This window comes from Odontomachus brunneus, unplaced genomic scaffold (genome assembly GCF_010583005.1).
Source record: "Odontomachus brunneus isolate Ranch 3 - 2012 unplaced genomic scaffold, Obru_v1 Obru_scaffold_107, whole genome shotgun sequence".
NCBI classification, from domain to species: domain Eukaryota; kingdom Metazoa; phylum Arthropoda; class Insecta; order Hymenoptera; family Formicidae; genus Odontomachus; species Odontomachus brunneus.
The window spans coordinates 1,136,193-1,161,291 of NW_022639557.1; the positions used below are offsets into that span (position 1 = coordinate 1,136,193).

General features: G+C 43.7%; 1 protein-coding gene across 2 annotated transcripts in view; it reads right to left on the reverse strand.

Annotated features, from left to right (window-relative positions):
• Positions 1-63: 63 nt before the first annotated feature.
• LOC116849147 (bifunctional heparan sulfate N-deacetylase/N-sulfotransferase) overlaps positions 64-25,099 on the reverse strand; it is a 110,596-nt gene continuing 85,560 nt past the window's right edge. For both annotated transcript variants that reach the window (XM_032826025.1, XM_032826026.1), the window contains exons 4-13: positions 15,188-15,440; positions 13,620-13,811; positions 6,566-6,909; positions 5,760-6,048; positions 5,154-5,282; positions 4,702-4,884; positions 4,402-4,622; positions 4,010-4,288; positions 3,550-3,847; positions 64-3,258 (exon numbers count right to left, since the gene is read on the reverse strand). In XM_032826025.1, the coding sequence (XP_032681916.1) occupies positions 3,148-3,258; positions 3,550-3,847; positions 4,010-4,288; positions 4,402-4,622; positions 4,702-4,884; positions 5,154-5,282; positions 5,760-6,048; positions 6,566-6,909; positions 13,620-13,811; positions 15,188-15,440 (2,299 nt within the window). In that variant the 3' untranslated portion in view covers positions 64-3,147. The remainder of the gene's footprint in view (positions 3,259-3,549; positions 3,848-4,009; positions 4,289-4,401; positions 4,623-4,701; positions 4,885-5,153; positions 5,283-5,759; positions 6,049-6,565; positions 6,910-13,619; positions 13,812-15,187; positions 15,441-25,099) is intronic.

Below are 25,099 nucleotides of genomic sequence, written 5' to 3' on the forward strand. Positions count from 1 at the left end.
AATCTGTATTGCGTCGCACCGACATCGATGCTTCTCGTTTTTACAAAACTGTCCGGTCCAGGATTTCTCAGTGCCTCTTTTATTAGAACTTACGACTATTCGTACAGTTATTACAGTATTTTACAATAGAGTAGTCATAAGTTATAAATAATTCAAGATCCTATCCCAAAGTGTCGTACACACATCCTACGCACGGCTTCGTTCGTTCATTCGTTCGCACAACGATGGCATTACTTCCTGCGTGACAGTCTATTGGAACAGAATATTTACAGAATGCTCGCCATTCCTGTGAGTTCTTACGCGGAACAAATGCACCCGCGGAACATCGCAGCAGTTAGCAGTCCGTCATCGCTGATCAATGGCAGTGCCTGATATGCAATTGTGAAGTTTCGAGTGGTGCTGATTAATTTGGAGATAGTATATAATGGAACAGAAAGATGAATAAATAAAGAATGTTCCAATACTTATGGTGAAGTTTCTGATTTCGTGCAAGAACCCGATAGCGTTCAGACACTGATCCTACATAATGTGTGCAATAATTTCGTTATATTACTTAACTTACTATAATTTTTACTCCTAACCGCGCACCTTTTTACCGTCACGATATGTCAATATTATAAATTTTAAAGATACAAAGGTATATTTTAAAAGAGTGAATCAGTGATGATGTAATGCTAGCCGTTGATGCCACTCACACACACTCTCTCTCTCTCGTGTGAGCGCCGACAAATTCCACGGGGTTATTACCTATTTTTTTGTCATTATCTCGTTATTGTCAGGTAGTAGCAAGCCGGACACTCGTTGCTATACCAAACGAAATTAAAGATATTGACTCTAGAGATCCGACGTCGCGATTGGTACGTTGATCGTAATAATTGTATATACAACACTGGTAAAATGGCACGATTCGACGAAACAGATCAATCGGTTGATAGAGTATCATTAGAATAACTACTATTATAATACTAACAATAAACTTTATACATGATTCGTTAAACATTACATGGCATAATTCAACGGCAGTCTGAAAACTAAAACAGTTTCTACAAAACATAACAAAAGATTCCAACACAACACGATACGCCCTTACCAAGAACAGAAAAAATGTTCCTCCCATTAAGACACTGGATTGCTCGTCTTGGACCGAAATCATCTAACGGTTCGTACAGAATCTGTACGTTTCTCCGTGTAAAAAGTGCGTCGGCTGAATGTTATGTGCAAGTAATCGCGCCACGCTTCACACTCTCCATGGACTCCTTATAATGTACAATCACGTGGTCGCAGATACAAATAGTATCATTAAAAATATTTGTACATTAGTTATTATGGAAGATGATATATATATATATATATATATATATATATATATGTGTGTGTGTGTGTGTGTGTGTGTGTGTAAATGACAAATAAATAAAAGCAAAATGCGCATTATGATCATATTTTTTGTTATCGTTTGCCTGGCCAGCAAAAGCTCATTGGTCTGATTTGATGCGTGTTCTCTTGTAGTAAAATATACAGATGTTGTATGAAGGTCACTCCAAAACGAGCAATTGCATACGCACATGTACACACTGTATGTACACATCTAAGAGATAAGATATACCGAAAAATAATCTCGAGAAGCCACAACATGGTCATTTGCATTTACTCGCTGAAAGATTAGCCTTACCATTTTTTACAATATTTATCAAACAAATATCTCATTAAATCAATGTACATTACGCGACAAACCGTATCAAATCTTGAATCTTCATAATAATTTTGGACACTTTATCAGCGAATAAATCTGTGCGGTGTGTCATGTGTTGCTCTATCAAACGCCGCACGAATCTCAAATCTGATAATAATCATTATTGCGAATGAACTTACGTTTGTTAGTCATATTCAAGAGATTTGAATACTTTTAAGCTCATCTCGAGTGCGCCTGATTTGATCATCTTGATTTCTTTTATGGTACATCTATCTTAACATCAAAATAATACATTACGTCAATGTACAAACGGACGCGATCACAAAACTTTTGTTGGCCTTTTTTATATCGCCGGTACCAAGAATAGTATTGTCAAAATATACATAGACTCCTTGTCATTGCCATCAGCATCGATCTCAGATACGCTTACGCAACAAGAATTAATATACACTGTATCTCCGAAAGTTGGCGGGCTCGAGGAAAAAGCTCGGAGCCCCGAAGTCTCACGCTCATATGGACGATCCGACGATTTGTGCAAAAAAAAAAAATAATGATCGATGAATCATCGATAGCGTAATTACTCATAATTAATCGACGATGAATCATGTTTTGATATATAAAAGAATAAAATTTCACAAAGTGACACAATTTGGACAAAAATCCAGCAATAATATAATTGGATTTAAAAATTTACACAATTGGGGCAAAAATTTAGCAATGATATAATTGGATTTTAAAATTCTAATTATTCATCGCATTACACGTGCATTCTTAATACAAAAAACTGATTTATTCATGAAGTATTTTTTCGTAAATATTAGCCTATAGGAAAATTTCTTTTGATATAAGAAATACAATTCGTAAAAATAGATTCGTAACCTTTTCGAAAAATTTCTTTTCAGATGACATTTTAATTCGAATAGAAAACTTCTGCATTTAACGATCTTTGATCAATCGTGTGCATTCGATAAATAGGACGAAAGGCGCTTAATTTATTACAATTAATGGACAATAGCATCAGTAAGCGTCTTATTTTTAACACTTTTCGCCTCTATGACGCGATGACAATCAAATGATACAATGATAATATAATGAAAGCAAATAATATTAATTACAGTGAAATTAAGAATGTTACCAATTGTAATAAAAAATATGAAATAATAATGAAAACTTTCGTAGTTCTATTAGCTTAACAACAATCGACAATTACAATGATCGACAATTACAATGATGGCTTCGTGAATAAAGCCGCTTAGTGACTAGCTTTGCAGGCTCCCCATAGATTAGGCCAGTCCACTGGGATAGGCCAGACATGGTCCTTCCTCTGAAGTTGTGGAATCCAGTGGGGTATCAAATGTACAATTAATTTACAGGTCTTCCGTCAGCAAGCGATGTATTTCGCTCACGGCGGAAGCGAACAAACGGGAAACGTTGGAGTTTCACGCGATCAGCGTTTGCTAGGTCATCACAGTGTCGGTGAGGTCTTCCTTCAACCATTGCGGGATCGTTCTGGATCCGAGTCGCTTCAATAGCTTCACCAGAGCCGTATTGTGAGACAGATAATACCTCTATAAAGAATATAATAGTTAAAACGGGTACATACATAAGCCAAATAAAAAAAATTATACTTCCCATAAGAATGAAAATAAAGATCTAGATGTTGGTCGCAATAATTGAAATCTTCGGGAGAATAAGATTGAAATGATCGCAACTTAATAAGATTTAAATAGAAGTAATATAAGCAAGATTTAAGTTATCGCACCCAACATTCAGCAACGGTTCTTGTCTTTCATTTTTACTGGTTGTTTACCATTGAAGCTTTTAATATCTTTGTTTGTTTAAAATATACCTGGTCTTACCTGTAACAATTTGTACGATCTATCTTCCATTGGCGGATACTGGCGACCTTTGCTTTTGCCAAGGCATTTAGTGCGATCCTCGTTAGTCACCTGGCAAAAAAAACCTTTCTTCGGGTCGTACCTCAAGTGCGAGGAATAATTGAAAGCGGGTGTGATCTTTAGGAATCGTTGCAGTTCGTGCAGCGTCTCCACGGGATTCTGTCGCAGCTGCTCGCCGTCGATAATGTGCAGTTGTTGCGGCAAGTAAAACGACAACCACCTTTCCAAATGCTGAGCGTACTTGCCGGGATTGAGACACCTACGTTCAAGCACAACATTTCGTTTAACACGCAATATACTGGAGACGCGGCACTTCTGTGTGATCTCAGCGCGTATTTACTCAGCGACGTTCCCGCGTCTATTCATACATTACCCAGGCTGGTGTGTGGTCTTAAGTCATTATTCACGTTCAGTTACGTACCTATTTCTAAGGTCCCGTAGGGGCTTCGGCGCGGAATCGCTCGCCGTGATGACCGAATGGAAGGAGTAATTGTTCGCTACCGGATCCCCGTGCACTCTGGTATGCTGGTACCATGAGTAAGCGCGCCTGGCTGGGGAGAGCAATATAGTGATTAGCTTGGCTCTCGGCAAAAGCGCGTGTGCCCTCCGCGGTACTAATTCTCCGTCGAAATAAGTGGCAGATTTTTCGAAGAGATATCGGGAACTCTCGTTTTTCGCCGTTGGGAAGAAGCTCATATACCTGAAAAGACCAATGTCAGTCGTATTTATGTTTCTTCTCGTCGCTCACGAGACTATGAAGATGCAACATATGCACAAAGATTAATATTCATGTTGATTCACCGGTTGACTCACCAATCGAGGCCCTTGTAGTAATTCTTCCCATTGAAAAACTGTATTTCCTCGAAGGTGTCGGGGCTCGGTAGATTGCTGCTTATCGCCGGATGAATAGAGAGGAATGTGTACAACGCCGTAGTGCCGGTTTTTTGAGGCCCAATCACCAGGAACCGCGGTAGTTGGTCGCAGGTTTTGTTGCGAGACCAGATCTTTTGGTGCCTCTGATCGTCGCATGGATTCTGCAAAAACGATATTAACACAGCGTGATGCGACGAAATCAGCGCAGTCGGATCGATGGATACCCGAAAATCTACTCACTCCCCACACCGGGTCGGCTTCTTCGGGATAGAGCTGAAAGTAACGTTCTCCGAGCTGAAGCGGAGGTGCGCTGGATAGCCTTAGATTCGTCCAACATTGAATGAATTTGATGACCGACTCGAAGGTGTACAACGCAAGTCGATCGTTTCCGTAATTCGACATGTGTGTCATAAAAATATTTATCTGTAAAAGGAAGAAGACAATTTACATTTTTCTTTACATATTACTGTCGTAATATCGTCACATTAAAGGGCAATCGATAGATAAAAACTTTAATCGATAGATTAAAGGGTAATCGGGATACGTTCGATAGTTCAGAATAGCGTGTCACTGAAATATTTCGAGCCACTATGAATAAATTGCGGTTAAAAGCAAGCGCCTGTAATATAGCAGCAGGGAAGATTAAACGGATTCAGTGCTAAAATTGACTTCGTAACGTCTGATTCACTCACCGGATTATACACAATCGTTTGGAAAAGTTCGCCGCCCTGTATCGACTCGTCCAGCTTTTCCCTCCCGCCCGGGTACCTGTCGATGAAAATTGTGTGAGTGAAAAGGCCGCAAGTTTGTCTAGGTAGGACCTGCAACATAAAAGAGGATATTTTTTACATTCAGCGTGTGGAGTGTGTGTTGAAAACTTTTAAATTATATATGAGAGATCCCGAAATATAAGATGAAGTCGGACATTACATGTATCTGCATATATTTCGACAATAAAAGTTGTATTTTTGACGTTGGAGTGAGATCGCTTTATATGTTTTTCGCAAAATAACATTTCGCGTATCTATATGTAAATGAGACCTTAATTAGCTGACCGAATTTTTGTCGATCACATGTCAAATTAGAAATAAAATGGAAACTTTCGTATCTCTCGGAAATCGCGTCACAATCCATAATTAATCGCGGCAGGAATAGCGCTTTCAATATGTTGCTCCACATAATTCGCGACATATTCTCGTCGACGGCATTTGATCGGAGCGGTGCGTTTAACCCGAGGGCACCGCCATTAAACGTTCTCTATACCGAACTAATTTGACTATCGCCACGTGATCACCTACCATAATATTACGATGAATGAAGCCCCGTCTTAAACGAGCCGGCCTCAGGTGCGGGTACTCTTCGGTGCTCGTGACCTTGATGTTCCAGACTCTCTTCCACGCTTCGTAGAGGCCTTCGTGAACCGGGTACACGCCGGAGTGATGCGGACTTACGCTGTAGCCGCTTCCGGTCGGTATACCGTGGTCCTTTGCGAATTGCTTGTTCAGTGCCATGTCCAATTGCAGATGAGTTACATTCTCGTACAGGTGCGGCTGTTGGTGATTCCACATGTGGGAAAACCACGTAAATCTGCAAAAGCCCGTTTTTGATCTTGTGCAAATTCCAACGAGGGCGCACACGCGAGTCCAGTGATATCGTGCACGAGAGCAGAAGTGTTCCTCACGTGCACGAAGGCGGAAATAACGTTTTGCATTGTTGAGAGAATATCAATTTGCAGTTTTGCAATTGTGGGAACAATAATCGTGCGCACGATGATTAATTGCGTCGAAGTCTCAGGCGTTGTTGTACAACGGAGCTTTGTCATGGCGATTTGCAGCGGCATTTGCAGTGAACAGTTGCGTGACGTGATGTGTTATAATACGTGAGATGTCGATGAAATTGTACATTTAATTTATTACGCGCTGCCTCTAAGCGCTCGCTTTGCAACAGTAAATTTGAGTAATGAAAGCTACAGCTAATTAGCGACCGCCACAATCGCGTACTCGCCGAAGCTACGCGAATCGATACGCGATACGCCGCGGCAAGTTAGTACACACCACATTTGCTCCGATCGCTTTCATACACGGCCAATATTTGCAGATCATACCTGTCTACGTTCTCCAGAAGCATGTCGTCCCCCAAATTCTCCTCCGCCGTACCGTGGTGAAAATACTTGCCGGAAAACCCCAAATTGAATTTGAACCCCGGCACGAGCGCTTGAATTCTTTGCTGAGTAGCTAGCAATGCCATCACGTCGTCCTTCTTCAGTCTGGTGCCCTTCTCGCCGACGAATATATCGTCCACGTCCACCAGGATCATGCGATTTAAACTGAGACTCAATTGCCCATGCGACAAGTAGGATAACGAGTCCAACAGTAGCAGCTTGTGCAGCCAGAATCGCAGTCCGCTGCCGAAAAGAATTCTTTGGATCCCGTCGAACCGGCCATGATCCTGTCGCACAAATATACAAAAAATAGTACTTGCATGTACACAAAAGTGAAAAATGCCGAAAGTATATATGTATACAAAGACACGCTAAAAATCAGATATAGTGACCCAACTCTCAGGGTTTCGTAAATTTTGCTGCACAAATTGCGCCATTGAGTCAAATTAAGTAGAAATCAAGTCAAATCGACAATTTCACGTAGCAATGTACAAATTTCAAAATTTAGTCAACAGTAAGTAAAAGTAGTCAAAGATTAACAAAATTAAGATGTAGGTGTTATGTATGATGTAAATATTTCTTTCAACTAATAAAAGGTCGATTTCACTGCATAATACGAATAATTTTACCTTTGGTTGAAAAGATCAAATAAATTAGACGATATACACGATGTATGAGTCAGCTTTATGATCGCCTCGTTGAGGCGAAATCTGTTAATTCAAAACTGAATTTTAAGCTTATTTTATACAAAAAAAAGAAGTTAAAAAGTCACAAAAATATTTTGTTGAAATAATTTGGTGAGTTCATTATATTCAACCCCGAAATTAAATTCGTTCAATTCGATTCATTTCAGCTGATCTCTTTTTTTATAATGTACACATCTTTTTCAAGACTTTTGAAGACCTGACACAGCCGAAAATCTATTTCTATTTTCCAACTAATCAGATGCTTACGCTCGCGTTACGTTATATATGCAAATTGCGGTTCGGAGCTGTTTACCACGTTGCACGGGAAATGTACATACAGCCAGGCCGATCAGACAAACGGGGTTGCCCGATAATAATCCCGTATCTAATTGCATCGTAATATCTCCAATTGACATTTTCGCGCTGAGAGAACCACAGAGAAACGATTATTTCTTCTCGATTTCGCGGCTGACGATTGTTCCATGAACGGAAGCGCGCAAGTTTCGCGCCAGGTTGTATAGGCAAGAGAACGCGAGCTAATCATCGCGCGTTAACGAGCATCGTTATTTTTCCTTCAACGAATGTGTGTGTGACGGAGTGCGCAGTGAGTAATCGCGAACGTCCGACGTGTTAATTGCATTGTTCGACAGGAACTCTCCGGTAAGCGGCGGCGTCGGCGGCGTTGGCTTCGGCAGTGAGCCGAGCTTGTTAGCAGTAAACAACAATAATAATCTCACGGATAACCCCATCATGTTGGAGAGGATAGGCAGATAGGTGGCGGCGCGGCGGAAGGATACGTGCGGATCGCGCAGGTAGCCAGGTGATTAAATCAGGAGCCAATCAGCCGTAGGCTCATTCGATTAATGAGCCGACTGCGTAGCGCCGCTTCATTTGCTACCCATTGGAACCGCCAATTTATTTCGGCTCGTTCCGTGCCCGCCGCAGTAGTAGTCGTCGTCGTAATCGTGTCGGAGAGTAAAACTCTGCTGACAGCACCACGCGATGATACGAAACGGGAGGGGGTTGTTGGAGCAGGAAGCTGTCGGGATATTTCCGGAATGCCGCGAATGTGAGACGCGACTCCCGATAAACCGAGCGCTGCGAATTGTCGCCATGTGACGGCGTCGGGGCGCACTTTTTCGCAAATTCGCGTCCCGTTATTTACAGAATCGAAGCGAAATTCACATCGCCCAATTAAGCGGAGAATTCGGGTCCGCTGTCGTCGTCCTACGAGATTTTTCGTATGATCTTATCGTATACGGCTGGGTTTCTATCGGCATAACGTAAACTCGTAGATGCGTTTCTCGATTAACTCTCGATTAATGATCTTTCGTTAGCGAAAATCTGCACAAATCAAGCAACGAGCTGGCCTCAAGAATCCAAATTTCGGAATTGTCTACCTTTTTAAAGAGTTTATTCATCAGGTATGTATTTTCAGGGCATCAAAGGAGCTTGTTTTCAAGGCAGTAAATCAAGGCAGCTATCTATTAAATTCATTATTTATCGAGAAAAATTATATTTCTATATATATATACTTTACTATCTAAGTAATACATTTATTTGAAATTAATTTCATGATACTACCTTGCCACGTTTTACTCAATATGATGTCGCTCAAAGCGTAAAACAACAGTTTCCTGGCCTGCTAACTATTACGCAAAAACGATGTAAATATTATTCTTTCTTCAATGTCGCATTTCCTAGTATTCAACATTTATGGCAATAATTTTCTGATCACTTTATACACAAAGTTATACTGGAATAATGGTTATCTATGTCGTTTCTACTTTACATGTTCGCAAAATTGTGATATTCAGTATTGAATTTCCCACGAACGGTGCAAATATGAAACTTTAACTACGAATGCGTTTCACTGCAGCAAATGTCACATTAAATTTCCGCACAATTCGAAGCACTTAGGTGAACAAACTCCTCAAATACCAAAGAAAGGTAAAAGAAGAAATTGAATAGCAAAGGCAAATAAAAAGAAAAATAAAAGACACATTCCATTCCTCCTCGAAGAGAGGAACAGAGAAAGCGAATGATCGTACGGGAAATATGTAATGGTGCCGTTCGTCGCGTCAATTGGTACCGCAGGGACTGAAAAGTTAACAAGAAGCTCCGTATCTATCTCGCAGCTCTCTGTCTAGGTGGTACAGAGATAAAGCGGTCCGACGGTGAGATATGCGTTCGGCGGGTGGATGAATGTCGGGACGGCGAGAGCGGGGGTGCGAGCAAGACATCGACGATGTAACGTTTTCCCGTTCTTCGTTATATCAGACGATACCTCGCGCGTCTGCCGGATGACCGCAATTTTCTTTATATCATCTGTAATTCGGCCGTTCGACGGCTGCTCTTTCTCTTTCTCTCTCGGACGTCTGCGTCCCCCTCGCGTTTATCGCGCATCATCGTTGTCGTTCCGCTTCTCCCTCCCAACTTCCGTGTCCGTTACGTCCGGAATCTTGTAGTTGCGAATTCCTGCACGAATGTAAACGCCGGTCGAGACGGCTTTGCGAATTGTTTCGCAGTCTCCCTCGCGCTTTACACCGCCCGGCTGCCGACGCCAGCCAGCGTCGGGATCCTTTCTGGTTCGCCGTTTCCCTTTTTATTTCCTTCTCTTTCTCTCTCTCTCTCTCTCGCGCCTCACTCCCCCGGCCCTTTTCCTCTCGTTTTCGCTCCCTTTTCTTTCCTTTCCTTCGCCATTCTTTCTCCATGTTCCTCTCGCCTACGTATATACGTGGCCACGAGCCGTATCGCGGAAATTCCACATTTGTTTTCGTTTTCCGGCGCCGCCGCCGCCGCCGCCGACGGCAGTCGAGGCGCAGGAAGGATCGTCGGGACGAGAGGAGCAGAAGAGAAAAATGAGGAAAGGCGAATGAGAGAAAATTGCGTGCGTACTTCGCGCTCGATATCGATGCGAAATTAATTGGCGATCGGTGTAATGAAAAGGGGTCACTTTCTGATGAGTTACAAAGGTTTTTATATACGAGATAAAAAGAAGAAAATATCAATGTAATTAACCCTTAAACGACAAGGTGAAATTATGGAACATAAATATTTTTTTAAGTTTATTTTCTTCTTTTGTATATTAAAATATGTATTAGAATAAAGAAACAATTACAACAATAATTACAGCAAATTCTTGTTAAATAGCAATTTAACAAGAACTTTTTTCACTGAATAAAAATATTTTTTTCGGCGTATATAGTGTTTGATCTTGGCACAAACATGACAAAGTTTTTTCAATAAATTGTATTGCAAAAATATGTATTGAATGGGGTTTTTGTTGCGCTCACATAGTCGTTTAAGGCTTTAAGGGTTAATGATACCATCGAAGGAAATTCTATCGGGACTTCGGTTTTTTTGAGAAAAAAGTACAAACAAAAGAATTTTCGCACAATGATTCGTCAAAGAATGCATGAATAAAAGCAACGGGAGCGGGTACTTTTCGCGATAACGTCGCGAGATGGATTTCACTCGCAGATGGCACAACGGTAGAGTCTTATCACATCGGTTAAGAGTCAACGTATGAGCTCATGCTTCTTATCGCGCGACATTTGAGACAGAGTCAGCGGGAGTCTCTCTCTGTCTTTCTCACCGTCTTTCTTCGCGGCAGGAATACTCGCGCGCCGTTACGAGCACGGGGGTGAATGAAATCACTGTGCGTATTGTTCCGGGCCCCGCTTTTGTTCTACCCCTAGCGAGCGGCGGATCTTATACAGCCACTCAGCTTCTTGTTCCCCGCCGAGCCGCCGTCTTTCTTCTTTTCTCTTCGTTACACGCAACCCTCCGCTAGTTCCCTCCGCAAAGTGAAGTGGCGTATCAGGAAAATTTCGCGTCTCCGGTCGGCTTTCTTTTTCGGCGTCGCTGTCGAGAATCGCGACGGTGATGGAGAGAGGAAGGAAGGCTTGGCTGCCTTTTGAGAGCGCTCGAGAGTTCAGGGATCTCTGTCGTCGTTCTCTCATTCTCTCTATCTCGTCACCTCGCAGAAAGGATAAGTGCATAACCGATGCGTCCTGGGATCGCGTCGTAATGGCCTCACTTATCCCGCACGGGCGGGGTTTTCTCCGCCAACGTGAAATGGCAGGGATCATCGTTAAAAATTATCGCGGCCGAGTCGCACCTCGTTGCGGAAGGACGATTTCCGAGGATCAGCGGGCGCCGAAATCGCGACGTTCACGGAGATACCTGCTGTAATAGAAGAGGCTCTCGCGAGGATCGTAGATTCTCGAGTATGGAATCCTCTTGTTGCCCCACGTGCCGCGAGAGTGTAAACGTCGCGCGGTAACTACTTGGCGAATTGTCCGTGTCTTTGGTGACTTTTCTTCTTTTTCCGGCAATTTCTACGGGGCTCTCCCCGGGGCCGACCGGGCGCCCTCTCGAGCAGCATGGAACTCCGCTCCGCGAGGAAATTCCGCGCTCGTTCTCGTTTTTCGAAATCATCCTCTTCTTTCCGGCATCCGGCAAGATAAGAGATCCGAGCGCACGGAGAACCGCGCGCGAGTTAATAAAGGATTCCCAAAGGATGCGCGCTCCAAGCTCTATGTAAGCATAATGGGAAGCGAGCTTTCAAAGTTGACATACGATAAACTAAAACTTTCGACTCGCACGATGCACAATGGGCTCAAATGAAATTTCATATTTCAAGAAAGACTACAGTCTGTAAATTTGAATCGATGCTATTTTTTTTATGAAAGCTAATGAAATTTAAAACAACTTTGCCAGAATGTTTACCTTTTTTTCTCTTCTTCTAAATCAAATACGTTAGAATTAGATCAATACAAAAATATTTTTCAGAATATATTTTACAGAAATATTTTTCAAACAATTCTGAAAAATGCGGGAGCTCAAAACTTGTTATTTTAAAAACAATAATCAGTAAAAGAATTAATAACACAATAGTAATAATTTAGCCTTACTTAATTCAATAGTTTTTATTTATCAAAATTTAGATACTATTTCAATTAATCTCATTTGTTATATAAATTAAAGTAAGATTTAGTGATTCTATGACAGTCTGTATAATTTTTATCAAGCCTTATTAAAGTTTGAATATTTGATTTCAATATCAATATTTGTGCCTAATGTTAAATTAGATGAGATGTAAAACGAGTTATCTACTGTTTGATTAAAAAACATTTCTGAATCTAACTGCTTTATGATTAATTTAGAAGAAGAGAAGCAAAAGAGAAAAACTCGATTCCATAAAGTGGTTTTAAATTTTATTAACTTAAAAAAAAATAATTAAAATCGATTCAAATTTCAAAGCTATAATCTTGTTTGAAATTTCATTTGATTCCACTGTGCGATGTCACGAGCTGCGCTAACTCTTCGACGTTTGTCGTGTGCTCGCGAGGGAGAGTACCTTCCCTTTGTATAAATTATCCTCAGCTTCAGAACAGGAGGAAATTTCTGTTACTCCAACAAGCAGACGAGTTATTCCTGCTGAACGGCGGCGTATTCGTGTAACGTTGAGGTCCAGTGAACGAGAGAGAAAATGATTTAAACGAGCCCCGTCGTCACCGAGTAGAGGAAACCGGGTCTAGATGGTCCCCTGGGGCATGTGCTCATATGCTTCTTTTAATATTTATCTTGAGAGCGACAGTGAATACAAAATCACGGAATAGTCTTTTTAAAACATACCCTCCCTGAGTTTCATTAACATCTGAGAATAATATTACAGTGAAAAGATATAAAAAAAAAACGGATTCAGTAAGTAAAAGTAAATTTTCAAGCTCCTCGAGACATTTTGTATTAATATTCTCCATCGTGAGTGAATAAAGTTAAGCAACGTATTACCAGCTAGAGTGAAGTTTCCTGCGAGCGAATGATATCCTGATGTTTGGATAATAAAAGCAGGTTTTATTCATAAAATAACTGAAATTGAACATATAGGCAAACGAGATAAAGTTGGCTCACATTTAAGGACTTCTCGCGCAGACTCCGAAATTACTAATCAAGATATATATTTTATATGCGATCTTGTCACCCCGCGCTACTAGGAAATTGAACCGATGCTAGAACAAGATGGCCACGTTGCGGCATGTTTGTATTTTGGTTGTTACAAAATAAAATATACGGTTAACAAAATCGTGGCCGGCACCAAGATATAGAAAAAGGTTGCCTCTATCATGTTTATGCGGTCTCTCACAATTAGTTATCTGAGAAGTTGTAATTTTGAAATATGAGATATTTAGCCCCGGTCTCCCTTACGCGCGGACGGAGTCGGTGCATTAATTCCGCAGTCGTCTGAGTTGCCCGAGAACGCATACGTGACCGGAATTGTCTCGCGACGGCGGGAGGCGACTCACCTGGATGACGGTGGCCAGGGGACTCTTGTTGGCTGGAGAGTCGAGACTGTCTCGGTGTGCCCAAGCGAGCGGTTCGTAGGTGCTGTGATTGGCCTGAAAAATGGTCCAGTCGCCGCCAGGAAGTGGTCCCCAGGCCGTTTCCCCCGATCTGGTTAATCGGAGAATAGGAGATGCCGCATTCAGCTGAGCATCCTGCAGGAAGAAAGAGCGACCTGATTCCGCGGTCCACACAAAAGTTTCGTCCGCCTGTTCATTTGTTCGTTCGCTCGCTCGCATGTCCTGTCTTGTTGGATTTTTTCTCGCTTTTCGAGGAGAAATCAAATTTTCAGGCGTACGATGTAGCTGCGCCTTGTTAAGCGGGAATCATTCGGACCAATTTTGCGCGCAGCGATAAAACGGCGATTTTATATTTAGAATGGCTCGCGAAATAATATTCTTCGCGAAAACGTGCGGACGCCTACTGTAACGACGTAATAGCGTAACGTGGATGTAATAGTTGTACCGCGCGAGAAGTTATTTGAAAATTCATAGCGCGTAATCACACGAGCACGCGAATAACAGAGAAAGAGAGAGAGAGAGAGAGAGAGGAAGAAAAAGAAAAAGCGAGATAGGGAGGCAAGTATACGTTAAACTGAAAATTTGATATTCCAAAACCGGCATCAAAAATGTTCTATATGTTAGGTACGATTTAGCCACCGATCGAAAATGTATGTTGCGTTTCCATACGTGTAACGAGTATCGAAAATGAAATTAGTCCAAATCCTCATTCACCGTTCCGCACTTGCGTTAAACCCGAAACGGAATCGCATCGCGGTTGTACGTTTATAGAGCAATGACATACTTCATACTGTCGTGCCCGATGAGCATACACAACGTTTAATTTCGCCAAGTTTCTGCTCCCTTTACGAGCGGCATGATCGTTACTCACGAGATATGTCATGCGTTCGAGGCACGATCGATGTTCCAAAGTTTTAAGAAGGCCGTAACTCACGAGGATAATAAGGGCAGGTGGATGCTTGATGGCGGAAAATGAAGTATCTAATAAGGTAAGCGTATCAAAAACGATTTGAGGATATGTATGTATGTATGTGTGTGCACCTCGCACAAATAACACACAGATGCGTCCGCGCGCGGCATAGTGAGCGTTCTGCCAGCCGGGCGGATAAGACACGCGTATAATACTGATTATCTTATTACCGCGGCTCGTCCTAACGCGCGCCGCGCGGGTACTACACTTTTTATTACTCCCTTTTACGGGGGTTTCTTTTTCTCATTTCGATACCAGTTTGCTGCGATATAAAGTTGATTGCTTCCCTGAAGATTGCCACTCACACAGAGGGCACCCTCCTTCTTTTTCTCTGTCTTTCCCTCTTCTGCCCTCCCTGTTTTGTACGGTCTCACGACTCTCCCGAGCGGTATTATCTGGTATTGATTGTAAAAAACGGCGCGTTCTCCTTATCGCGCGATCAAAGCAGCCGCGGTGTGGTATCTTAATGACTCACGACCGGTGTAATCATAGACGCGATACATATCGTGCAGTTGCCGCGCGTAATAACGTAACAGCTCACCTTCAACCTAAGATTCGTGTGTATAAAAAGTGGAAAGCCCTTGAGCTGAGCACCGACCAAACTCTCTTCTCCGGGCGGGGCGAAACCGACGATGCCGACCGAATATTCCCTGCAATACTTGTCCAGCAGCTCGCGATTCCACTTGTCCATCTGCAGGTACTTATTCAGGTTCTCAAAGATCAGCACCCCGTACCGACCCTTGTCGAGATTCGTCAGCACTGGCAAAGACTTGCCGGCCACCTCCACTTTGTACCTGGAATCATAATGGTGATTTCTTGTCGTTTAGACGTGTACATTGCGCACTTTTCGGAGGGAACAGCAGCCGCAGTGGGAAATGCGAAAAGTTATTTTATTTCAACATTTGGATGATGTGTTTTGCCGAAATAAATTCGTTTGAAAATTTTATTAAATCCTTTATTCAGAGATATTTCTATTTTTATTCGTTTACTTAACGATGGAATATTCAGCGGGAAGGCAGAATAGCGTATTTTCGAGATTGCGATTTCTCAGCGTCGAACACCGGCGGATGTAGACACTGCTATGAAGCAGCAAAAATCCCTTTTTTTTCGGAAACGCCGCGAGCGTCCGGAAAGTACCGCCCGCTCTGCATTTATCGTTTCCGGATGCCATTAAAACTGGAGCGATATATATCCCGCTAATCGCCTCCGGGTCTCTTTACTTAAGAATTGAGCATAGGGGGATGTGGACTTTCGCAAACTCCGCTTAGGTACGCATTATTCTTGCGGAGCTTATATATAAGGTAAGCACCGCCCGGAGTTAACGTGTTCTTTAAAATGGAATAAATTTCCTCTTCTTTTCTCCCACAGTCCCTTTCTCCCTCGCTCTCCCGCGCTGTTTCAATTCTTTCTCTCTCCTGCTCGCTGGCCGCCGATACTTTGCGCGCTCTTCCTCCCGCTTTTCCTGCCAGCGCAAATATTTCACGGCAAATATTTAGACGAAAACGCTGGCCACGCGAGACACAGCCGTCAACGTGTGTTTTGACAATTTCAATCCGATGGTGTTTCGGATGTTTAAAGTGGGAGCCATAGTAAATAGAAGTGAAATGGAATATCGATAAAAGAAGTAGTCCGGTGAGACTGCCGGTATTGTTAAACGATAAAACTGAGACACTTTATATCGAAATTCCATTTGTATGTACCGTCCGAAACGCTGCGCGAATAATAAAGCAATTACACGTATGATGCTTGTTTCTCTATCTGTATCTCTCTGTACGCTGAGATAGATTGAGATACACTCAGTATGGAGATTTATTGTGTTGCTCCCCTCTTCTTTTTTCGATAACCGTATCACGGCACCACCGAGCCGCGTTTAGTCTTATCTGGATATTTTTACATCCACTGCGTTCTCTCGATGGCAATGAAAAAAAAAAAGAAAAAAAAAACAGAGCGACGGGTCGTACCTCTGTTCTGAGCGCGATAAAATGATTTTATTGCGGAAATAAACCGACGGGGGCTCCTCGTCGATCGTACCGATGGATTTCTCTCATATCCTGTCGCGTCGTAAAGAGATGGCGCGGATATCAAATTTATTGGAGATGCAGCCAGAAAACACACACGCGCGCGCGCGCGCAAAAAGAGGGGAGACAGGGGAAAAATACGCTATCTGCCAATGGTAAGTTCGATTTTTTTAGCAGATTTGGGGAATGGAAACCATGTTTCGATCGTAAAGTCGCGATGAAATAAATATTCAACGGTCGAGCGCGAAGTTACACTCTCTTCCCCTCTCTTTCTTTCTCACTCTCTATTTTCTCCTCCTCTCTGTTATTTGTAACGTATCGAGACTAACGTCGAAATTTATTACACACCGATAAATTCCGCTCCGTTCGTTTGCTTTAGCGGTCCGTAACCACGTTACAACTAGAGTAATTACGTCCAATCATCGACGATGGAGTTCCCATGGCAAATATTTGATGCATTAGTAAACGTGGGATATTATTTCGACTAGAGCCCTTGTTACTCGAGAATATTGCATGAGAATATTCGCTAAATATCTGCAATCTCGACGACGTATGCGGCAACTTTGAAGAATGAGAGAGAAAGAAAAGCAGAAGAGAGGTAGAAAGAGGACATAAAGAAGCAATAATATGTCGGTATCGACATTTGGAAAATATCGCTGTTCAAAAACTTGGCGAACTATATTCGGGCTACAGTAAACAATTTCGAGCGACACACAAACGCATGCAGCACGCAAACCTGAAGGGTTTACGTGAATCAATATCAACGATAGTCAGGCGACTCGTGTATGTGTTTGTCAACTGTGATAAATATTTGTGTCAAATAACATCTGTGTTAATCGAGTAAACCGTTTCCAAGTTACCTCGGTTATATCGAGGAAAAAGAGAATGGTTACGTCAACCAGAACATAGTTTTTCTTTCTTTCTCGCTTCAAGAATCAATTCCTAGTTGTGCTGACCTACTAATTCGTTGCCTCAAAAATGTTTTTTTTTTTTCAAGGAACGAAAAATTATAATGCTAATGTATAATGTTGCATAAGTCAAGCAAGATAAGCAAGAATTGGTTACTGAAGCAAGAAATAAAAACTGCCACACGGAAAAAAAGATTTGGTTAAATTAACCAAATATCTGATCGAATATGAACGATTCAGAAATTTCGATTGAAGTAATCCGAATTCTGTTTAAGTCAACCCAAAATCTTGTTAGCTTAAGCAGAATTTGGGTTACTTCAATCGGAATTCTGGATTGTTCATATTCGACCAGATATTTAGTTAATTCAACCAAACCTTTTTTTCCGTGCATATTTTACTATTTTTTGGTTAACACAATTATTCTTTTTTTTTCGTGTACAATTGAAAGAAATGCTATTTTGAGAATAACATGTCTTATAATGAATTCTTTTTCAATTTTTTGTACATCAAGATTTTGTTAAATGTACTTAACAGACATATATGACAAAAGATTTATACTCTTGTTAATTTACAACTTTTTACAATTCTCTCTCTCTCTCTCTCCAAGTTTTATCTAATTTTTACTCCTGTCAGAATCCTGTAACTGCTCAAAGCAGAATCCTGATATACCGTATCGACATACGGCCCGTATACAATTTCCATTCATCGAATTCAAAGAGTTCGTCGCACTCTTCGGCGTGAAATTATTTGATAACTTCCTCGCGAAGTTTCCTCGCGACCTGCTGCAAAACCGGTGTGTGCAGACAGTGGAACGAATAGCAATGACGAACGGCAAAAATCCGAGCGTCATCGAGACACACATTAGGAGGAAGGACGCTCGGCGCGCACGGAATATTAACATTCGCAATCTTAGGCACCAAATTTGAATATGATTTACCGGATGGCTCCCTCATAGAGACGCTTCTCGCTCGGTGTAGTTAGCACTAGTTTAGCACTTATGCTATTAATGCGCAATTTACTGGTTTCGCGCGCAATGAAGATAAATGACTCCGGCGTGGTGCAACGACACGGCCCGGCGCGGCGCGACGCGGCGCTGCACGGCGGAGCTGATGCGTTCTGAGAGTTAAGGGGACCAAGAGTAATCCACCTAATGTAATAGTTTTACAATTAGACGGGAGCATTATTGGGTTGCAGGCGCTGTAATTGACTTTATTTTCGCGTTAACGGATTGTCGCGCGCGAACACCTGTGTTAGCGAGTATCGACACAAGAATAGCCGGATGAAGCGTCTGCTGTTAATTCAGACCAGAAATATGGATACCAGTTTGCTGCAAGGGGAAAATTATGATACTTTTGGGGTCACTAGAGGCTCTCAAGAAAAATTTACCCCAAATAACTTCTTGCGCAAAATATGATATGAACAGTTGAGTGTAACTTTTGATCAATTTTTTGTTACATCTATGCAAATAATTTACGTTATTATATAATGCAAATTTAATAATCTATTCAATATTGTTGTATTTACTTTTTTTTATCTAAATATAATTAAAAGAACTGTAAAGTTTCCATTATCGATTGTTTCACGTGATAATCATGAAAGTTCATCCAGAGCGATGCTATTTGTGCAGTAAGAATAAATTAACCAAACAACATCAAATTAAGGTAATTAATTGAATTATACCAAAATAAAAAGTATCGATATTTATATATTAAGAAGTATAATATATTAAGAAGTGACAGACTTGAAGGAATGAAGCACATTATCAGCTATTTCATAGATGACTATGATAACTTAGGAACAGAGATATGCTAATGTCAAATGTTGCTCTGTCACACTTTAGGAGGAGGCGACATATAGGAGAAACAAGACATGTCAAAAGAAAGAGAGAATTACATTGTTCACGTAATTCGTTCTTCCCATCAATTAGACAAGGAAAACATCTCACTATCATTGCTCTCTCTTTCTCTTCTTTTTCTTACTAATGCTGACTTCATTCCTCCTAAGGCAATGTCAGTCTATAGTTTACAGTCTATGGGTATAAAGCCGAAGAAGCTCCAGAGCGGAAATATCCGAAATATCGTAACTGATCCCTTACTACCAATCAGATCGTCCCTCGCAGAATGATCTGTACAGATATGACGAGCGACGGAAAATTCGAATTGAACTAATGAATGTCGGATAATTTACCAAAGTAATCGATTCGATAATTGGTGACCGCCCATTAACGACGAGTTAGCCAATTTACGGGGCTAACGAACAGTCATAACGAACCGTCCGACGCGACCCTTTTGTTCTTGGCTAACAATCGAAATCGCCGGCTGCCAAATACACCCGCGCTCGCTTGCGCCACGCACGCGTCACGTGAAAGATCCGCGAAAGCGAAATTCAGAAGTATCGATTGGCAGCGCGGAGTTCTCGATCGCGAAACGATGGAACGTCCGTACGTGCCGTGGGTGCCGGAGAATTTGTACTTGGATCGTGCGCGCCCGGGTAGTTTCATTAATTATATTTCCAACTCGTGTCTGAAAAGTTCAGGCCACTTCCAGGGGCGACAGGGAACTTTCTTGTCCCTCTCTCTTTCTCCTTCTCTCTCTCTCACTCTCTGTCTCAGGCGAAGATTGAATTAAGTTTAATTAATACGGAGCGGAAAGATAAAAATGACGTGGGCGCGTCGAGGGTGCTTCGATGATATTGCGCGCGCGTCGAACGTGTTATCGGAGTTGATGGCGCTATTGATTGAGGACGAGATCGGGAACGAACTTCCGTTGTTATCTGGCGCTTTCATTTTCTACGCACGTCGCCGGCTCCGCCGCCGCGCCACATCCAGTGCCCTATATCGGGGGCCGGGGGATTAACGTTAATCGATATAATACTACCTGCCTGCGTGAAATTCGTTGCCCCTTACCAGCTTAATCGGCTCGCGCGAGAGCTCAAGGTTATACACCGAATTTATTCCGCGTGGCGAAGGGGAGGATGGGGGAGGGAAAAGAGGGAGATCGTTATCCCGATCGCGAAGCCCGCACTTTTTCCCGAGTTCCAAAGTGAGCCGCCCCCGGCCGGTGAATCGCATTATTACGACAAGGAGAGCGCGGCAGTCGCTCCTCGGACACGAGCGGCACGGTCAGTTTAATTAACCCGCTGTAATTCCATCTCAAATTTAAATTATTAAGCGTCAGAAGCAAGGAGTGTATCAGTGTCCAAATAGATCCTTCGGTAAAGCGTTTAATCAGGTAAAACGCCCGCTCAATTTTCCAGGAAATAATATAACCGCGCATAAAGCGTTTCTCCTCTCCCGCTAGGCGCATCTCCGCTTTATTTATCCGCAGGCCACTTCTCTTCCTCCTCTCTCTCTCTCTGTCTCTTCTTCTTTTTCCACCTTGATAATTTTTATCGTATTAAAGAACGCGAGTTTTCCACAGAGAGTTATCGCGATATTACTTGATACGCAGTGTGTTTCATCGTCTGCGCGGGCGATAGGAACTCACCGGGGCGAATATCGCGTTAAAATGCAGATGTAATTCGCGGAAATTCGCGAATATACGCCAGATATTACAAACGTAGGGGCCAGAGGCCAGGGGTTCGAATTGTAACGGCGCACACGAGGTCTGGATTCGTTTCCATTACGGGGAATAATTTAATTTGGCGGATTAAATGACAGCGCACCGGCGAATGGCGAACGGCGAACGGGAGAGTTCGCCTAGGAAAGGCAATCGCGGATCGCTTCTGGCAGTTACCGTAAGTTATCGCCTCAGACCGAAACGCAGAGGCGGTAAGAGACTTTTCAGGGTCCCTGCGTTGTGTACATATATATATGTATATATATGTATATATATATATATATATATATATATATATATATATATATATATATATATATATATATATATATATACACACACACACACACACACACACACACACACACACATATATATATATACACAGATACACACATATATATACACACACATACATACATATAGATATACACACATATACTGACGCAACATTGGGAAGCAACGGTGGTCCCTGGGGGGAAATAATTTACCCCCGGGGTGTGTTCCAAAGAAAGTCGTACTCGGCTCGTAAATTTCTCTAGTCGACGCGACGCGTGCCACCCCCGCGCAGCTCCTCCGACCCTCTTTACTCGGCCAGCCGCCGCTTTTCCCGGGCGAAAAAGTCAGCGACGGCGTTGGAGAATGAGTTCCAGGAAAACAACTTCATAATTTTCGGGCGACCTTTCTGATTTGGCATACGCGAGTCAGGACGGGGATCGCGAGGCGAGTTCCCGGGAAGGGGAACTCTCCGAGTGCGACGGTCTCATTACTTTCGGAGCGGCGTTGCCCGGAGGGTGGTGGATCGCCCTCTGCCACCTTCCCTTCCTTGCCGTTTCGCTTTATGCCACTGGGTGAAACTTTTTAAATTACTTCTCGAATTAAATTATACCGCACAGTTGACGCAAATTGGAACAAGGCAGCGACTACGTCGGCGTTTATATCGGCGGGTGGTGTTTTCGCAAAGTCAGGGTCGAACAGATAAGCGACAGATCGACTCGGGGAACGTGCACGCGGAATGCGGGCAATTTCTCGCGCGGGAGTAACTACTCGGTGAATTTACGTAGGCGTCGTTGTTAAGAGTGCTCCAGAGTATCGAGGATGCCGACGGGCTGCCGACGGCAAGTATTCGGTACACGGGCGAAAAGCATTTCACGCTCGTGCAACTGAATGGGGATCAGACGAGAAGTCGTATCTCCGCTACCGCGACGGAAAACATTCGTCTGAACATTCGGTCGCATTAAAACTCGGTTGAAGTGGCTGAGAAAGCGAAATTGGCTGAGTGGGAACCGCCTACAGAAGTCTTTCTGTTCCTGCGATCGAGGTCTCGTCTGGTCCCCAGGTGATCCTCCCACCAACCGAAATTCAGTTACATTAACGGAGTTGTTTTTCTCCCGTGTAGATCGGGCATTAACAAGGATCTGAATTATTCAGCTGAGCTAAAAAATATGTTTAGAGAAACAAAAATAAAACAGAAAGAGAAAGAGATTGCTTCTCGATCTTCTCTACGACGCTTTTGCGAGAGAGAAGCGCGTGATTCAATATTAATATCTCTTGACCCGCAGAGAAAGGAGAGAGAGAGAGAAAGAGAGTTGGCCGCAGCCGATAAATGGTGTAGGATCGCGATATATGTGTCGAAACTATTTCTTAATGTTCGCAACTTTCTTCATCGCGAGGAGTTGCTCCGCAATCTGCAGTAGATCTGCAACGGGATTTTGCCGGGGGAAATCCGGTTCTGCACATGTGCCGACTTTCCACCGGATGTTACGACGCGGACTCGCTGTTTTCTCTATTTCTCTCTCTCTCTTTCCATCCTCCCCTCTCTTCTCCGCGAGTTCAGGATGTTACTCTCAAAAATAAATGTCTGAAGTTCCTCCGCCCGGGCGTGCCGTCCCGTAGTTTTCGTTGAAGATTTACAAGGCCGCGGCGACACGTTAGCATTGCAAAATATTGAATTAATCCAGCGCCCACGGACTTCCTGAATCTTTCATTCCGCGGTACCGGTGTTTTCGCACCTCTAGATTTAACCCAGGAGGCTGCGCCCTCGGGCTTTTCACCCCGCCGCCGCTGCCGCCATCGCTGCCGTCGCGAAAAAAGTAAAAGGAATCGCGATTACGATAAACGAGCGGACGCGTAAGCCATTAAGTAAACGGAAAGACACGAGGAGGAGCAAAAAACTCCGGAATGCTCTCTCTCTCTCTCTCTCTCTCTCTCTCTCTCTCTCTCTCTCTCTCCCTCCCTCCTTTTGCTTCGTTTGTTACGCGTTATAAATTGCTGCTTACCGAGAGACGATCTCGCGGGATGTGTTTAAACGCCACCAGGGATGGCAGTCATCGCGAGATATGGCGCGATTACATCCACCCGCCGCGGCGCGTCTTGAGCGCGGATAAAAGCAAAAAGATGAAAGATGATCGGAGGAGCGGCAGCAGCCGCCACAATCTCACCATAAGGCTGTGGCTCTTGCGAAGATACCCGATACTCCAACATGATCCGGATAGGGCTGCTCAAAAGTATCGGGGCTGTTTTTATTAATACCAACTCCGCCGCGCGGCGGTATTACCTTCAAGCAGCTACCGATACTTCATTGCGTGGAAACTAGCGGCGGTCATAATACACAAAGCAAGTATCCGCGCCGTTACTGCAAAAGCGAGTGATCAGCCGATGGTTTTCGAAAAAGAGAGTGTCGGGGCGCCGTAACGATACGATATTTTTCGATATCCGATACTCGCAGCACCCAGGATGCAGTAGCAGCATTTCGCGAGTGCGCTTCGCTGCGCTCTATCCAGCCCGTATAATCCCGGCCGCGTTTTCTCAACGGTACCGCGGTGTACTTGCGGATATAACGCGGCAACGGCGATAACCACTAAAAGGCGAACGCACACGTTCTACGCTACACGTCATCTGCCGTTACGATGGCACGCGGAGCTATTGTCGTCTCCGCGAAGACTAAAAGCTACGCAACACTGATGGAACGAGAGATGGGATAAGGGGGAGAGGGGAGGGAGGACACGGGGCTCAAAGTTGGCTGAAACGAAGAACAAAACCTACTACTACCACCACCACCATCACCACCACCACCACCGCCGCCGCCGCCGCCGCCAAGGCTTCGGCTTCTCACCGAGGAGCGACGCAGACGAGAAGTGGGCAAACACGATTTACTCCGCGCGCACTTGGAGGCAAGAGGCAAGGACTTATCTTCCTGGCTAGCGGCGGCGCATCCGGCGTATCCCGCGCGGCGGAGGGGGCGAGGATGCAAACGAGAAAAGCCCCGGCGGATTTGCCGAAAGTGCATTTCGCGGAATGAAGAGGGACGGCGGGTGGGCGCGAGCGAGTATAAGAAAATAAGGTGCTTGTCGAGCTGGCAAAGCGGAAGCGACCGTCGCGCTTCCTCGTTCGCGCCTCCGGCTGGGAAAAACGAACGGGACGAGGAGAACAAGAAGAGAGCGCCGCAAAAAGCGCCGCGAATACACGGGAAACCTGCCCCGAGAACCTATCGCCGACGAGGCCGGCTTTTATCCGCGGTTCTCCTTTGACCGATGTAGCATCGAACTTTTATTTAACAAGAAGAAGAAGAGGAGGAGGAAAAGAGAAAACGAATCGAGAAAAACGACGATGCGTTGCCGACGGAGTTTAAGCAATTACCAGTCGCGAGACCGAGGCAACGTTCTGCGGGAGGGACTGCAACCCTCGCGGAGGTGGGCTGTGCAGCAATCCCTTCGCGGTACTCCTCGCGGCCGATTTGTCAAGGGTGCGCTTCCCTTATCGGATCGCCGGGGCGTACTTGCATAAAGTCTAATCTACTCGGGCGTCTCTCTCCGCGGCTTTTATCGCAGGCTCACCCGCGGAGATTACGCACGCGTACAAAGGCGTTTTATTGGAACGGGATTTAATTCTCGAACGGATCCACCGCAGCTGGCCCATTGTGCCTCGTCCAGGACGGAAGAAGCAGCGGCAGCGACGGAGCCCGCCGTAT